Below are 18,588 nucleotides of genomic sequence, written 5' to 3'. Positions count from 1 at the left end.
AATTCAATACATGTATGGGCAAAAATAGCAAATATTACACTTGCTTTCTTAAAATAGTAGCTTGCTTTTGGCCACTAGGAAGGATTGGAATAAACAATTGGAACCAGTTCTGTCTATATTAATTAATTCACATCAAATATATTTCAAGTCTTGTATTCTATAGACAATTTCATTTTCATTCAGCATTTGTTGTCTGTTGTTACATTATTGATCCATACATTTTCTTAGAAATGGTTCCCTAATTACTCTTTTATTGACAATGTAAACGAAAACTTTATCTCATTAGTCTATTTTAAACTAGACAAACATATTTATTCATAACTGATGAAGAGTCATTTTTTAAGTAACCTATTGTGTGACAAATTCTGGTTTTGGTTTCTCTCTTTATTACACTCTTTAGGTGAGAATGTATTATGACAATTCCTCTTTTTGGGTCCTTTTACAGCTGTCTTCCTATTGTTAAAATCCAAATGTTGTTTGTTTTTTTCTTCACATTCCTTACCCTTTGCACATTAGGTGTCTAGTGTTTTCACACTCTCCTCAATTATGCACTTCCCCACCCCACCCTACACCAACCTGTAACAATGTCTCCTAATACTTGTGAAGAACTGCCACACTAATGCTACATATTGGTGTACTTGATGTGACCACTCTCAGCACATGATATTTTTTTCAAGATCAAACAAGTAATTAAACAATAAATGTATGTATAAGTCTCAATAAATGTACACTTTATACGTATATTATGCTGTATATTGCATAATGTGACCCTCTATCAGAAAATGGACAGACACATATAAATGAAGGGATGGTGTCTGCTATTTCATGATGGTTATATCAGAGTTTAGTGAAGGATAGTACTGTCATTGCACACCCAACAGACACATGAACATGCCTGCAACAGTTGGAAAAAAGTGATAAAGAGGAATTTCTCATTATTTATTCAATTGCTATGCTTTTATCTTCATGAGCAGTGCTAACTAATTATATGAGGATTTTGAACGAGATTCAAGAAATATGAATGATTGCAATTGCAAAAGGAAAGAATCTTGATAACTGTGCACTTTTTTCCATTGATGAAATCTATCTACATTCATGATATTGGAAACTGGTAGTATTATAAAGAATGTTTGCTGGTTTCAAGGCTATTCAATCTGGATTCAATGACTGTACTGCCCTTTGTTCCCATGCACCAACCTCTTACAAAACGGTGCATCTTGTCTTTTTAATATTACTAACTTCTAAGCAAATGAGTAAGTGATTAACTTGAATCTCAATCTGAATCTGTATATTATTTTATTTCTTTTATAAAAGTTATGAGTCATGTAATTATTTTTGGCATTTGCTTTGACTAGTTATGCAAAATAAGAATAAAATTTTATGACAAGTTTAGAAAATTGTTCATTTTGTTTTGGCAAAGTCTAAGTTTGAGTTGTGCATTCACATTACTTAAATAAATTATTGAAAGCTTATGTTATGGTTCATTATTTCAGATCATAGATATTGAAGTTGAGTGTTTTGATATTGTGAAATGGCCAAGAAGAAGAAGAGCTGGTTTAATCTGGTGAAGAGGCTTTTCATATGGGAAACTCATTCCACACAAGAAAAGGTAATTTTTTTTTTTATTTTTTTTTTTTGTAAGAGTCTGTTTGTTCTAATGAGAAAGAAAAACTTGATTTCAGAAAGAGAAAAGAAGGAAATGGATATTTGGAAAGCTAAAAACCAAGAAGTTACCTTCAATTACAGCTCCAACAACAACAACAAATGAAGCAGAAGAGGAGGAAAAAAGCAAGCATTCTCAAGTTATGCTTAATGAAGTTTCACAATCTGCTTATCAGAAAAATCAAGATAGCTCAGAGGAATCTGAACCTGTTAAAACAAGGAATGGTGTTCCTCAATCGGTATATCTGTACCAGATGGAGATTCAAGAATTTGCAGCCATCAAAATTCAAACTGCCTTTAGGGGCTACCTGGTGAGTTTGTCCAATCTGTCTTCTTCTGCCTTAATCTTAATCTTTACTGCTAAGTTTTTTACTCATGGATCTGGATTAGTCTTTTAAAATTAATAAAAGTAATTGAATTATGAATCATATTAGAAGTTTATATATCAAGGTTGTTGTTCCGGTCCAATTTAAGTTCGCGCCACTGCGGCTACAATGTATTGTCCGTTTTGGGTGTAATAACCCTCACGGTTTTGTCTTTAAAAAAAATGTCTTCCAAACAATGTCGAACTATTTTGACCAGTCCGAAACAGTTGCAAATAACCATCAAATATGACGAATGCATCCCCCATACCAATACATCAATTGGTATGGAGGACGCAGTCGTAGAGACATCAAAAACCTTGATGCCCTTAACCCCTTAACCATCTTGTGATTTCTCATAGTCAACTCTAGGTATGAAAATTGATAGAGAAAGTAGTAATGGCAATTAATATGTAGAAGAAACCAAGGATGATTTAGTATAAACTTAGTCTTAGTATAGTCTCTTGTTCATTACAGGCAAAGAAGGCTCTGAGGGCATTGAAAGGAATAGTGAAACTTCAAGCGATTATTCGTGGGCGAGCAGTGAGACGCCAAGCTATGAGTACTCTCAAGAGCTTGCAGTCCATTGTAAGTATTCAATCAAAGATATGTGCAAGGAGACTCCAAATGGTTGAAGGAAGATGGGATTCTGTTGAAGATGAAGAGATTCATTATTCTAAAGACAAGATCATTAGGGTGAGCATAGCATGTTACATTATTTCATTACTTCAATTCACATTCCAAACATAAATTAAGCTTTTAAGTACATTTTGTATGATTTAAAACATGAGTTTTCAAATTTTTAGATGGACTCCAACAGTGAACGAAAGTGGGATGACAGCACTTTATTGAAAGAAGAGGTAGATGCTTCTTGCATGATCAAGAAAGAAGCCATTATTAAGAGAGAAAGAATAAAAGAATACACATTTAATCATAGAGTAAGCTCCTAACTCCTTCATGTCATAAGCTGTTTCATTAGTTTTTCCAAACAGTTTCTCAAATATCTATATCTCGGTAGATAAGTTCAAATCATTATTAATTCATCCAAAAGTGTTGTCGAACTAATTAACACAAATCCCTCAGAGATCAGCAGAGTCCGAAAGAGGTAAAGTGAATGGAAGATGGAGGTACTGGCTAGAGCAATGGGTAGATACACAGCTTTCTAAAAGCAAAGAGCTTGAAGATTTAGACTCAGTTTTCAGCTCACATTCAAGAACAGGTGAAGAATTTAGTGGAAAACAACTAAATCTTCGAAATACTACTCAGCGACAAAATCCAACTCAAGTTGAAGGAATGGATTCCCCAGTAATTTTATCAAGAAAATCTTTTCCACACAGGAGACAAAGTTCAATAGGAGAAGAGCAATCATTTTCCAGCTCCCCTGCAACTCCAGCATACATGGCTGCAACAGAATCAGCAAGAGCAAAAGCAAGATCAACAAGCTCACCGAAAGCAAGGTCGTGGAACTATGACATGAACTCTGATAGCTATTTGTCACCTAGCAAGAAAAAGTTATCAATTGTTTCATCTGTTAACAGTGAAGTGGTTAGTAATGGTGGTAGAATGGGGAAGCTTAATGGTTGTAACCAGCAAAGATCTCCGAGTTTTAAGGGTATTTCAGTACCTATAAAATCGAGCAGAAGTATAAAGGATCTTAGCATTAATTCAGATTGCTCATTGTCTAATTGGGATAGACAAAGTTCCTTTAAATGATGCAGATATGTTATACTAGTTAAAGTACAAAAACTGTTTGTAACTATGTATGATGTATATTATATGTGTTTCAGAATTAAACACTAGTGTGCCCGAAATTAACTAGTTGATTTCTTCATTGTTTTGGTGATGAATTATATGTTTTAAGAAGCCATATTAGACTTGTTTCGTATTCACCACGAATCTGGATGGGACACAATCCCATCGAGTAAACTGAATTACTTGGAGGCCAAGATTGGCTAGAGTGTCTGCACAATATTTACTTTTTCAAAAGATATGAGTTGCAACGAAGCTCGTAGAATTAGTGAGGTGCAAATAGATGAGCTATTTGTTTCTTAGACTCCAAACAACCGTTGAAGGATTACCCAGGGTCATGATGAGCAACTTGGAGCATGGTTTTAAATTGCAGTCCGCAACTGCAATTGCGACCGCAATATAGCTGATGCAGCAGTCTTCCACATCCGCATCGGGACGCAATTGCGGTGTGATTTGTAATCACACGTTCAATAACACTAAAATTCACATCAAACATCTTCACCCATATCCCTTCACATATTTTCATCATAACTCAACATTCAAAAACCCATAAACTCAATTTACATGTGATTTGTAATCTAAAATATTAATATTAACTATTAAGTGTTTTTTTATGGTGTATTTCAAATATTTCCTAATTTAAATTCACGGCGCAATGTGCATCGCAGCAACCGCAATGACCGCAATCACAACACCCGCAACCGTAATGGCCGCATTCGCGACTCACGCAACCGCAATTTAAAACCAAATGCATTTCCACTTTCAATCTTGAAGAAAAAACTCCCAAGGTGATCTCCATTAGAATTCCAAACAATTTACCCACAGCTAGCAATACTTGGATCTTCAATGGAGCCTCCAAAAGACTTATTTAATAGAGAATGAATCTTGACTTTAAAAGCATTTAAAATATTAAAATTTGGCATAGTTATTCTATAAGTCTTAGTGATTACATTTCGAGACATAAGCCTTCTTCATTTTCTTTAATCCTTAACTCAACTAGCTTAAATTAGTTGAGTTATTTTAAACATGTTGACTACAAAATAAATTAAAAGGAAAAATACTTAAATATTGAATAGTCTCAATAATTAGACTTGACACTTGAGTAGCATAAGTGAAATTTCATGTCATTTATAATTATTTTTTATTTCAATAATAATATAAATTATTCCATTTAAAAAAAATTAAAAAATAATATAAATTGAATTACTAAAAATTTTCAAATTATCTATGTTATAAATAAATTATAAATTACAAAATTAAATAGTTACAAAAGAAGAAGGGTTCAATTCAAACACACCACCTCATAAGAACAAAATAGCATAAGCTACCAAAATTAGCAGTGTTCAAAAATATAGTTAATTGAATTGTATACTTAAACTGAACTGCATTGATTCATAAATAACTGAACTATTTAAATAGTTAATGAACTTAATTATTTAGTTTAAACAATTAAAATTCAATTTAAAACCGATTCAGAACAGTTTCCTTTTATAAATTAGTTTAATTATATAAATTAGTTTTTCATTAAAAAATTTTGAAAAATTTTTTTCTTGAAACAAAACTTAGTTAATCAGAAGCTAAAATTGTAGCTTAATTTGTAACAAATTCAATGCAAGAATCCTGGTTCTAAAAAACTGGAGTGTGTTCATGTTGATCCAACGTCTCTTTTCTTTCTCTCTCTACACACACTTTTACCACCATTGACCTGTCTTGCAAATTTCACACCTTCTTCATTTTCATCAATCCAAACAACACAACAATTCTACATCTGGTAAATTATTGGATCATGTAATGGTTTTTGGTTAAAGCAAAACAAAAGTAAATTGGTATTCACGGAGAAAGAATTATGTTGCCGCTGCCTACGGTTTTATGCATAGTCACATAATTCGCTACCTTTAGTAACAAACCGTGAATTGGTACGTAAGTACCGGTTCGCGGTACTTTTATGAAGCAGTTCGTGAAAATTCCTTCAGAATTCACAAAAACCAACGTACCAGATTTATGTATGGCCCACATGGTTAAAAATTTGAACTATTTTACTAGTAACATTTCATATCCAACCGATGTGGAACTTTGTTCAATTTTAAAACTTCATGTCAATATCATTCTTGTTAAATTTTTAGGAGAACTCAATTGAGTTTTATTTTGTTCATCATTTATTTTATTCCATAATAATTTTTTTTTTTTAATTACAACATACAAATTATTATATTCGAATCGTATTACGAATTCATATAATGTACCACGAACCTATATATAACGTACCACGAATCCAAATAACGTACCGACTATGTATACCCTCGCATACCGAATTTTTTAAGAGTTACGTACCGCATACCCGAATTCGTATCAAGTATCGGAGCGAATTGCAAATTGTGTGACTATGGTTTTATGCTTATTGAACAAAGCTCAGTTTACATGGTCATTGATATTCATGGAGAACGACAAAGGTAAGTTTTTTTTTCATAATTGCCTTTTTCCTGGGTCTGTAGTGATATAGTATGCATTAAGAGTCTTACATGTCTTGATTGTTGCCCAAATAACACAAAACTACCTTGAATTATTTTTTGAATAGACAACCGTTAGTATTTGATCCTTCGCCGGGGTTTCAACCCCGGCCTTTTAACTCCTTGAACTCTTGAATTAGGTTCCAGGGTAGTCCTCCTATAATGAACGTTCCGATTATGGGCTGTGCAGGTGCAATGTCTTGGGTTTGCATGAATTTGACAGTGATCGGAAAAGGATATCTGTTATATTATGATACAGTGACAATTCAATGAAACTTTTCGTCAAAGGGGCGTATACATCAATGTTTAGTGTAATCAATAAATCATTGAACACATACATAATACAAGCAACATAAACCCATCTTCACGTGTATTCTTCCATCGGTTTGAGGACGCTTGTTATTGGGATGTGTGACTTGAATCCTTCAAAATTTGATCAATGGCACTTTGCTTTTGATGCAGCGAGTACTTTTTTTATTGGTAGGGTTTCTTTGCTTCGCAAGGTTGTAGCCAGTGTAGAGAATAACCTATGCATATTGGGTGCTACTGCTATCAAAGATAAACTGCAACAAGGTGTGCCGGAATCTATTCAGACTCTAAGGCAAGCTGGTATTAAAGTATGAGTATTGACGAGTGACAAACAGGAAACCGTCATTTCAATTGGCTACTCCTCAAGGCTACTAACAAGCGGCATGACTCAATTTAGAATTAAGAGCAATAATAGAGAGTTGTGTAGAAGGCATTTACAAGACGCATATCTCATGTCAGAAAAAATGAAGTTCGCAATTATTTTGAAGGAAGTTTCGTTGATGTTGTTTCAACTCCGATGGCTTTAATTATTGATGGTACAAGCCTTGTATGTGTTCTTGACAATGAACTTGAAGAAGAGGTACATGCCCACAGATCTCAAATCAATGGTGTTTTGCTTATCTCTTATGTGTTGATTTCCTTAGTTCCACATTACTTAGATTAAAAATTTTGGCTAGTTTACTTCATTATATAAGGAAGTCACTTGACCATTATTAAATTCTCGAATTTCTCTTTGTTTGAGAAAGTACTGTGATTGGTCAAATGACCATTATTGAATTCTCTTTGGAGAAATATTAGAATTTCTCTTGGTTTGAGAAATTACTAAGATTGGTCATACCATACACTAAGGTGGTATTTATACCATATTTGAATGGTTACCATCTGAGCGTGTATTTCTAGGCTTTGCATAATTTTGGGCAGTACCACGAAACGTCTTAAAGATAACGATCTATTCCGCGACTCGACCCGGTAATTTATTCGGTGACTAACTTTTTAAAACCGTAATCCAACAGCTGATTCCAACTCTTTCATTAAAAAATCTTGAATTTTTTTTTCTTGAAACAAAAAACTATCATCCAATTAAGTTTTATAATTTTGTATGCTAGCTTATACTTAATTTCAAATCGAATCTAAACCAAAATTACAGCCAAATTGTAATCGATACAAAACTGTGAAGCTTACTGTAAAAATCTCAAACCATAGAAATTATGAGTTGTCATGTCCAAAATGCAGCGCAAACTCGAACTCACTCGAAACCAATTATGAAATTCAAATGTGAACCGAGACGCATAACATAAACCAATTTCGAAATTGCAACAAAGCCATTTGTTAAACCGAGTTGAATTGAATTCCGAGTAGAGTAAGAGGGCAGAACGAGTATTATTGTTGTTGATTGCGCAAAGGGAATGAGTAATGAATTTTAGTTGTTGTCGCTCGAGAAAAAGCGCTTTTCCAAAAAGTGCTTATCGATAAAATAGCTTTTCTTGATTCACATTCTCCACTGCATTTTCTTGTTTCCTGTAAGGGTGTGTTTGGTTTGAGGTGGATGGAGGGGAGGGGATATTTATAATAAAATGTGTTTGGTTCAATTTTTAGGAGTGGAGAAGAGGGGAGGGGAGTAAAATTCCTCCAAATCACACTTTTTGCGTCCCCCCGAATCGGAGAGATTCGGAGGAGAGGGAAGATGATTCTGATATTTAATTAATTATTAATATTTACTAAAATATCCTCCGTTTTATTTTATTATTTTAAAATTATTATTTTCTTAGGTGTTCCTACTTTTCTTTTTTGCGATTTTTCTCGATTGTTCTCATAAACTTATTATAACCATTATCTACATCAAATTATTTTCAAAACTTTTTACTTAATATAAATCATAATCATTTCTTTATTTTCATAATTTTTTTAAATATTTGTTTATGTTCATATTTTCTTCTAATTTTGTTATTTATCCTATTATATTTTCTTTTATATCAAGTTTTAAATCATTCACTTTATTTTATTTTTTGTTTATTCAATTTATTAAAAATTTAAATTATTAATTTTAATAATAACTTATTTTATGTATTTATTTAGTTAGATGATTCATCACGATTTAAAAATTGTTAATAGTATATAGTTTCATTTGTGTCGAAGAGTTATAATCTGAATCAAGTGTACTCAGTTTATTAACTTTATGCATAATTGTAACGTTTTAGTCCCTCAATATTAAAAAATTTAGGCTTAAAAAGTCTTTTGGTCCCTGTAAGTTGGTGTGTTTTTGGTTTTCATCTCTGTATTTTTTTTATATGATCCCTGAATGTTAAAATCCTTTTGGTTTTAGTCCTTAAAGTTAAAATTCACAGGAAATTCTGCAGGTTTCTTGCGGATTTTCCTTTGAATTTTCCTGCGGATTTTAATTTTAGGGACTAAAACCAAAAGAATTTTAACATTTAGGGATCATTTCCAAGAAAAATAAGATACAGGGACGAAAATGAAAAACGCGCCAACTTACAGGGACCAAAAGAATATTTAAGCCGAAATTTTATTACCAAAATATTATGTATGAATTTTTCATATTTGAATATCATATCACTTTTATAAAATCATAAGGATAAAAATATAATTTATTAATAAAACTCCTCCCCTCCTGGACCAAACATATTTTTAATTAAAACCCTTTCATTCCTCTCCCCCCTCTTATTTTGAACCAAACACTTATCTGATTAAAAAAAATCCCTCACTTCCCCTCCCGTCCCTTTCCCTCTATTAAAATCTCTCCCCTCCTCCTCATTTGAATCAAACATACCCTAACTCTTCTTTCCTTTACTATTTATTTTAAATATTTAAATACCACGTGACTAATTCTAAGTGGCCATGGGTTTTTTTTAATAGAATCGAGCTTATTTCCATATTTCTCATTCTCTTTGGATTTATTTTATTTTTTCATTATCATTATATATATTTATTTAATTGGCCCATGAGTTTTTTATATATATTTATTTATGAAAATAAAATTATTATTGAAAATAAAAAAAAATCTGAAATAAAAAATTCAAAATGTTTTGTTATTGAAAATAAGACTTTTTTTCCGAAAATAAAAAAATTAAGAATTAAAAACTTTTCAAATTTTATTTTTGAAATTATTGTTTTTTAATATGAAATTAAAAAATTAGTTTTAAAAGAGTTCAAAATGTAGAATTGGTTTAAAATTACAAATTGATTATAATTTAGTTTATAAATATAAACTGGTTCTAAATTAGTTTTAAATTGAATTGAAACCAATTTAGCAGTTAATTGGATTTTTATTGAAGTGATTATTATAAACTTAATCAAACCACAAATGTGGTTGGATTTAGCGCAGTTATAAACCATGAACACCCCTAAGCGAAATGAGTCACTTCAACTTGGATGATATATGTTGTTAACACATTTATATTCTTATAGTTGAAAAAAATTGTTATCAAACCGAAATGGAAAAACATAATCGCTTGTTCCATTTTAAAGAATTTTTTTAATGTAAAAGTCACATTATTTTCACCATCTCTTTTATTTATAGAATTTATTTTTCAATATATCATTTGTTTTCAACTATTCATATAGAACATAAACAAATAAAAGCTCCAGAGTTTTTCTGATCGGTCAACACTTGCTTGATTCTCTCAATCGTCACATTGTATCGTTATAATTATGAGATCAATGTTGTGGGGATGAACCTCGATGGTGTCTTTGTCGAAGAAGGTAATTTTAGGCTTTGCGTTGTTTTCTGACCCGATTTAGAGCAGGCGTATGAATTTTCCACAGCCATAACTTGTTGGGCGTATCTTCTACACGAGAAGTTGGATTCTCCACCCCAATTGTAACACTTTAATTTTCCCAGCGTAATTTATAAATAAAAATCCAACTAAATTAATACAATTGAGCAATTATGATGCCTCATTCAACTTCAATCAACTCATACAATAAGATATGTAACACATATGTATTTAAAACATAACAACTCATGATATAAGTCTAAACTTCAACATTTTATTAGCAGCGAAAAACATTAAACAACCGACTAATTTTAAATCCTCCAACATATATGATAACAAAAGTAATTATAAGAAACTGTCAACCATAGGAGAATAACATAACAATCTCCACCAAACACAAAATAAAGAAACAAGCGTTCTGTACCCCTAGTGTTACATATCATAACAGACTCCAACTCAACAAAAGCATAAAGAATAGTACTCTCTTTTACGCCCCTACTGCGGATTATCTGCACGAGGCCCATATATGATAGAATTGCATTCAAACGAAAAGGTGAGAAATCATAATCATATAATAGAATTGCATAATAATGTTTAAGCATACCAATACTACATATATGATTACCCAATCAACAATTCTCACTCCACACATTCCAAACAATATAACACAATATATATATGCAATGTAATGCAATGAGACTCATCTCATGATTTCAATGCATGTGGTACCAAACATAAACTCTGGTTCATTCGATCCTGATCCTCGCCATATGATCAGGGCATACCCAAAAATTGTTACCATCATCATAGGTAACGCTTCACCGATTTCCACTTGGAACTAGCTACTCGCACATAATCTCTACCATAGGATTGAGGCTCACCAAAAGTGAACCATCGTCCAAACACCATGCTGCATGATTCATGAATGACATGCAACAACAATAATTATGTACAATGATATTCTCCTTAATCAATGTACCACATCATCACCAGCCACCAAAACACCATACATGTTACAAACACTTCACAAAGGCATTACAATAACATATCAAGTACCAACGTACAGTTCATACACAATTATCACACCACAACACACATAACCATACACACTACATCATCATCCTGCAATAAATAATCGTTTCTAGACCCCCAAAAATAGTTTTAAAATAAAGTACATTGCGTCAACTTCCTAAAGCTTCGAACGAAGCCTCAATCAGATACCCAAAACTCAAGTTACGAATTAGTAAGTTCTGACACAATACTGGTAACTGTTTACGCCAAAATCCGTAATCGGTTACGCCAATTCTAGAACAAAGAGTAAATAATTTTTCTTTCAGTGGTAACCGGTTACGCCAAAACACGTAAATGCTTACACCCTCCTAAAATTGGCCAGTTTCACATATTTTTTAGGCTATGTAACCTGTTAGTATACCATGGTTTTAGGATTGACACAATTTTTCTAAAACATGGTTTACTACAGATGTTATGGAAGATGTTCTAACATACTGCTCAGGAAAGATGTCGTGACATATTACACCAGAATATTAACGCACGTGATCCGCTGTCGCGCGCGGATCAAAAACGAGTGTTTTGTAAAAACTATAGTAACGGTAACGACAACTCGGATATCGTCTCTCAAGGATTCTTATTCTTATTAACTAATTACTGAAACGATTAATGGGGTTTTGGTTTAGGATCGATTTAATAATAACAGAGTGAAAAAGTGATTAAAATAAGTGATTATGTAAATAAGCTAAAATGACAATTCTACTGATTCGGTTACCGACTTATCACTGGTTCAATAAACTTCAATCCCCTAAGCGGATTCTATTCCCTTACCGATTACAACACCAAATAACAAGCGAACTTGATATTATAAGATTTCATCCCTATTTTCCGAATTAATCAAACGGATAAGCGCAATCACGAATTAAGCAAACGTGATTCTAACTTACGCAGTTTAACGATTAAGCAACGATAAAATACGATAAAGGTAAAGGAACATCAATCAATCGGTATAAATCAATAATATTATATACAACTCGAATTAAGCAAACAAGACATATAGATTAATATCGAAAGGGAGAAGAAATTGGATTAAAGATTAAAAACCTCAAAGTATTGGAAACCGTAACCAGCAGAAATTGCCTTCGGGGATTAGTTCCTCATCATTCGTACAAAGCTTTCAAAATTATTTTGTGAATAGTGACCGTATGAACAGTAACCGCGGCTGCCTAACCTAAGTCAAAACCACAACCCATTTTACAATCCAACTGGGTCAAACATACGACCCAGGCCCAAAACCAATTGACCCGAAACTTAACTAAAACTAGTGCTGCAACTTCAACGAATATTCTGGTCCTTCTACAGTCCGATTCTGACTTCGACTCCAACATAAGAATTGTAGCTCTTTCTCTTAGCTTTCCGGCGATTATTAGAATGCCTCAATCGGACTCCTGGAACTCCAGATATGATCGTTTCCGTGCAGACTGTTAATGCTGAAAAATTAATACGAAAAACAAATAAGTGCAAAAATAAAATAAAATATAAAAACATACTAAAACATAAAAATAAATAAAACAAACCGAAGAAATGCTTGAGTACAAACATGGAAGAACGTGCATTAAAATGCACTGATCAGCACGCTATTTTTTAAATTTTGACATATTTGATTTGATTATGTGATATCTCTGTTTGGATATATCTCAGTTTATTTTGCAGGTCAAGAAGATTTAATCTGGAACAAATTTGTGTATCTCCAGCTGTACAAGTTGGTAAAATTGGAGGCTAAGACAATTTAGGAAACTTGATATTTGTGTTCCAAGATTGGAGGAAATTTATCTACACGTTGTGGCATCAATCAGATTATGGATTTAGAAATATCTGATGCATTTTTCGAAGCCTATGGACTGCAAAGGTGTATTTAAAAGAGAAAACCTGACCTAATGTTTTGGTGAACTTTTCAGAATTTGTAAATTAGGGGAAGTAAAAAGATGCAGATTTGAGAGTCTCTTATGTAGGTACTTTGTCACCCTTGTATCTTTTGATACTTGTGGTAGATAATATTTGTTCTCACTCATAAGCCTTTAGGCAATGAGTTGAGTATTGTTCTCGATCAAAGTTTTTAAGCAAGATCAAGTATTTTTTTTCTTTGTTAATAAGTGTCTTAACTAAGTATTTTGTACTAAATCAAGGGGTGTCTTGATTAAGGTGTTTCTTTGTGTTTGAAGTGTGATCTTCAGGTAGGTGAAAGTTCGTCGATACAGTAATTGAGAATGTTAAACATTGTTGCGATGATTGGAAGTGGGAGGGAATTTCTCATATCATGAGGTTCTTAGGTAGAAGTTGCACATGGTAGTGATTAGGATGAAAAGTTGTAAGCATGGGACTTGTTTAGGCGTTGAACTAATGCTATAGTGGACTTCCTTCCTTGCTTGGTATTCCCCAGAGTAGATGATGTTGCACCAAACTGAGTAAACAATTCCTTTGTGTTATTTAACATTCTGTTATTTATTTTAAGTATCCAATATAACATGATGAATCTATTCAGTCTGGAGACAGATGTCGGAACATCTATCTTAACATTGTTCTGATGTAAAGACACTATTATTAACATTTGTTATGCATGTACCATATAAATTTTATAATTGATTACACCAAAACACGTAACCGGTTACACATACAAAAATTTGAGTTTTTCTAAAAAATGTTCCAGGCGTAACCGTTTAAACCAAAAACCCATAACCGATTACCACTGAAACAATGACATTTTCTACACATTTTATTTTACGAAAAATCATTCCAAAACCCCAGTATTTATGAAAAAACATTAACTCAAGTTCCACTGTCTGTTTCCCAATAACATACAGCATTCCAATCATTCGTCAAACACGCAACTCAGCCAAATCAATCAACATAGTAGTATCAACATACATCAAATTGCTCATAACATAGAAAATGAAAATACAGTCACAAAGATACAAAAGCATCCACCCACATCTTATCATACAATCCCTTATACAAGAGGAACTCCCACTCTTACCTTAGATGTTGTGTTTTGAAGCTTCTCTAATGGAGGTTCTCCTTCTCCTATACCCTAGCTTTTATTTCTCTTTTTCCTCTTTTTCACGTTATGTCAGTTCCACCTTTTCTCTTCCCTTTTTATTTTATTTTATTATACTATAATTCTAACTAAATAAATTCGTTAGGTTTTGATTTGTTCGCTAACTTTTGGTAAAACAATAAGTTCAACAAAATGTTGGACAAGATGTCGTGACATGTTTCTACGACATTGATGTAACACCCTTCTAAATCCACATATAATTTATGAATAATTTTGATTAAAAATAACCACACAAGGGTGTCCCACATCATATAACATAGTCAAATTAATCCGGCTCCATAACACGGGTTATAATCATAATAAGAATTATTCATAAACATGCATAATCATGTTAATTATTCTACTTCATAAATTAATCAAAACATCACAGTGGAATCATCATCATATAATTATTATCAACTTTCAAACTCATGACATAAGTCTCATTAAAGATTTGGAACAAAACATAATGCGACATAAAATTATTCAACGAAGCGTTTCCAACCCGATGTTATATATTAGAGCAAGACACATCTATAAATAACGGAAACTACTAAAATACTCCAAGAGGAATCTTCCTTACATCTCCAAATTACTCCTAAGTGTCTGCACGTTACCCACATGTAGGCAACATTGAAACCAAAAGGGTGAGTAATCAAAATCAATTATAAACAGTATATGAGAAAAGTAAACTTCAAGGTTATAGTCTACAATTCAAGTAACAACAACACAACATGCACTCACACCTTCATATTCATCACTAAAAATTCACATAACAAATTTCAATTATTCGCACATCATGTTTTGTCAACAAGAAGTCATACATTTATCACGTAACCAATCACAATGTATCATCACCACACATATAATCAACAAACTCATGCAACATCACATAGAATGTTAATGTAACAACAACACCGACATAATGCATGTGGTACCAATTATGAACACCTGGTCAATTTTCCTCAATGATCCCCACCATTGGATCGATTCCCTCTTAGAACCGTATCATATCATAACTCGCTATCATCACCATAGTAATGTTTGTTGCACCCCAAAATTTTCCCTCCTAATTCTACTTCTATCTGGCTTATGGTTTCTCACTCATTTGCATTTGAAATAGGTCATCGCATCATCACGCATTCATTAATATGAGGTCCATTGGATCAAGGTACATATGTAACCAAGGGTTCCACTGGGTTATGGCTTCTTTATCACAAGGGTTTGTATTAATTGAGGATCCCCTGGTCATGGATTAAGGCTCTCTTTTCCATAGGGGTTTGGGTTCACTATCATCGAGCATGAATTGGGATTCACTTCTTTATGCTTGAATTACCAGTTGATTCTAGGGTCTTGGTGTGATTATTATGTGGATCATCTCATTAAAAGATTCCATTTGGGCTTTTTCATACAAGGATTTGATTTGAACACGGAATTAACTTGGAGTTTGTATTGGGCTACTTTCTAATTTGGATGGCATTTCGATGAAATTTTGACTTTTGGTCAAAGTCAACCATGGAAGGTTGACTTTGTGACCAAGTCCAATTTAGCTTGCCTTCGGTTGTCATCTTATGCATTGGATTCAAGTTTGCAAGTAAAGATAAAGTAGAGATTTAAAATTCAAATTCAAGAGCATTTGGAGGAAAAAATACAATTCAGATCAATTTGGAAAAACAAGAATCAAGATCTAAATTACATTACAAGTCTCATTATAAAACTAAAAAAAATTACAAACAAAAGAACATTTGACCTAGAGTTGACTTTGGTAAATAGTTGACTCTTTAGTCAATCAAGTTGAGCAAAGTCATAGACCCCAAAATCCTAATCTACTCTTCAATGTTCTCCAAGTTTCATCTTGCTTTTGCCATCTTCATTCCACCATGCCAAGCTTGTTGTGACCAGGCACCAAAGCCAACCTACACTCAAAAGAGAAAGCCATATCAGTTTACTAACATAAGCAATCCAATAATTGAGTTGTTAGTGTGATAATGATGCTTTTGTGGATACTATTCTAACAACTTATGGCTTGTTAGCATCTACTTCTCGTGCAAACTTACCCAAGGAGGGATCAAAGTATGTTCACGAAGCCATTACCAAACTTGTTACTCGTATCTTGGATGAACAACATCAGGTCACTGGGATATCTGTTCCTCTGCAAACTGTGATTCCTGAACCTAGAGCTGTCAAAATGGGCTAGCCCATATGGGCCGGCCCGCTAGGCCCGAAAAATCAAAGGGCTTGGGCCTTAAAATTAGAGCCCATATTTTTCAGGACCTTTTAAGCCCAGCCCTGAAAATCCCGCTACCCATTAGGGCTAGCCCATATGGGCCGTGGGTAGCCCATCAAGCCCGCATAATTATAAATTTAAAAAAAGGCTTAAATACACTTTTCGTCCCTGTAAGTTAGCGTGTTTTTGATTTTCGTCCCTGTAAGTTATTATTTTGGGGTTTAGTCCTTATATTTCAATTTCGCGTTCGTTTTAGTCCCTAAAATCAAAATCCGTAGGAAATTTCACAAGAAAATCCGCTGGTAACCTGCAGATTTTCCTGCGGATTTTGGCTTTAGGGACTAAACCTCGAGCAAAAAGTAAGATATAGGGACTAAAACTCAAAAAAATAACTTACAGGGACGAAAATCAAAAACACGCTAACTTACAGGGACGAAAAGTGTATTTAAGCCTTAAAAAAATTATTAATATTTATATTATCTTACTCCGAAATAGCATATTGATTTTTCTCACTTCACTAAATTTTATCTCTATTTTATTCAACTTTTCTCTTTTAAATATTATACATTAATATAATCAACATTTTTTCATCGTATTATATTAGTTTTTCTTTTATAATAAATATTCAAGTATTATTTTATTCAATTTAGACATATATTGTATTTAAAAACACATTATAGTATTTATAAGAGATAATATAGTACTTAAAAATGTATTATCTTTAAAACAACATAATTTTTAATTTTATTTATAATAAATATTATGGAGTTTTTATTTTAATTTTTTAAAATAAAAAGCCCATTTAAGGCCGGGTAGCCCGAAGCCCATCTAGGGCCGGGTAGTAAATCTCGAGCCCATATTATACAGGGCCTTTTTGGCCCAGCCCTGAAAAGCCCGATGCCCGCTAGGGCCGGCCCGTTTAGGGCCGGGTAGCCCATATTGACAGCTCTACCTGAACCCGCTGCTGTAACTAGGGCAAACATCATAGGGAAGTCCTCTAATGATGATGATGTCTGTAACACCCCTTTTATACCCCAAAATAAATAAGCATATAATCAGAGAATAAGCATGCATATAATTCAAAAGGGCGTCACATCGATGTTTTCAAAAACTAAAAGCTTTTAAAAATCGACAGCATTTATCTACAATATATGATACACCTGGTCATTTCAAATAACACTTCTTAATTAATCATATTTTATCCAGAATATGCACTCATAGCGGAAACTACTAAATACTCATGTGTTTCATAAAATGATCCATGTCCCATAGCATGATCAAGTCTCAATAATCATATCAACATAAATTAAAACATAATTCAGAATATTTGGCTTGAAAGCCTCACAAACAACAACTAGCCAAATAACAAGTTCTCAAGTCATAAACATAATACATAACCAAATAGAAACATGAGTTCAAAACGACTAATCTACCCAGTGTTACATGACCAGAGCATCGACTCACTACCTAATCTCCAACAAACACGGAAGAATCTCCGACTAGATCACGCACGAGCTACTAAACTCCAGAACCTGCATGTCGCCAAACGAGGGCAACATTAAAACAGAAGGGTGAGAATACAAATCATTATGAAGAAAGTATAATAAGATACAATGATTCAATCAACAGTTATAGGAATTCATCACACTTATATAACCATGTAATAATACTAACCAACATTTATTTCACACGTTACAAGCATACATCAAAACTCAAGGAGTATAATATTAAATTCCAATACTATATTCCCAAATAATACACATAATTATAATTATCACATGATTATATATTTTACCAAGTCATGTGTCCAAACATCACCAAATCCAATTATCACATCTCATGTACACATAACAATCACATAAATGCATATATTCAAACATTACATAACCTCAATGTGACTCAATGCAAAATATGTGACACTATGCATGCGGTACCG

The 18,588-nt window shown here is 33.0% G+C and overlaps 1 protein-coding gene across 1 annotated transcript; it reads left to right on the top strand.

Moving 5' to 3' along the window:
- Positions 1-750: 750 nt before the first annotated feature.
- LOC131606622 (protein IQ-DOMAIN 11) lies at positions 751-3,858 on the top strand. The gene is made up of 6 exons (XM_058878813.1): positions 751-1,253; positions 1,494-1,609; positions 1,683-1,973; positions 2,502-2,720; positions 2,831-2,962; positions 3,108-3,858. The coding sequence occupies exons 2-6, from the start codon at positions 1,532-1,534 to the stop codon at positions 3,735-3,737; spliced, it is 1,350 nt and encodes a 449-aa protein (XP_058734796.1). The 5' UTR covers positions 751-1,253; positions 1,494-1,531; the 3' UTR covers positions 3,738-3,858.
- The last annotated feature ends 14,730 nt before the right edge of the window (positions 3,859-18,588 follow it).

The sequence above is a fragment of the Vicia villosa genome, linkage group LG5, assembly GCF_029867415.1.
Source record: "Vicia villosa cultivar HV-30 ecotype Madison, WI linkage group LG5, Vvil1.0, whole genome shotgun sequence".
NCBI classification, from domain to species: domain Eukaryota; kingdom Viridiplantae; phylum Streptophyta; class Magnoliopsida; order Fabales; family Fabaceae; genus Vicia; species Vicia villosa.
This window is presented reverse-complemented; position numbering and strand designations above follow the sequence as displayed.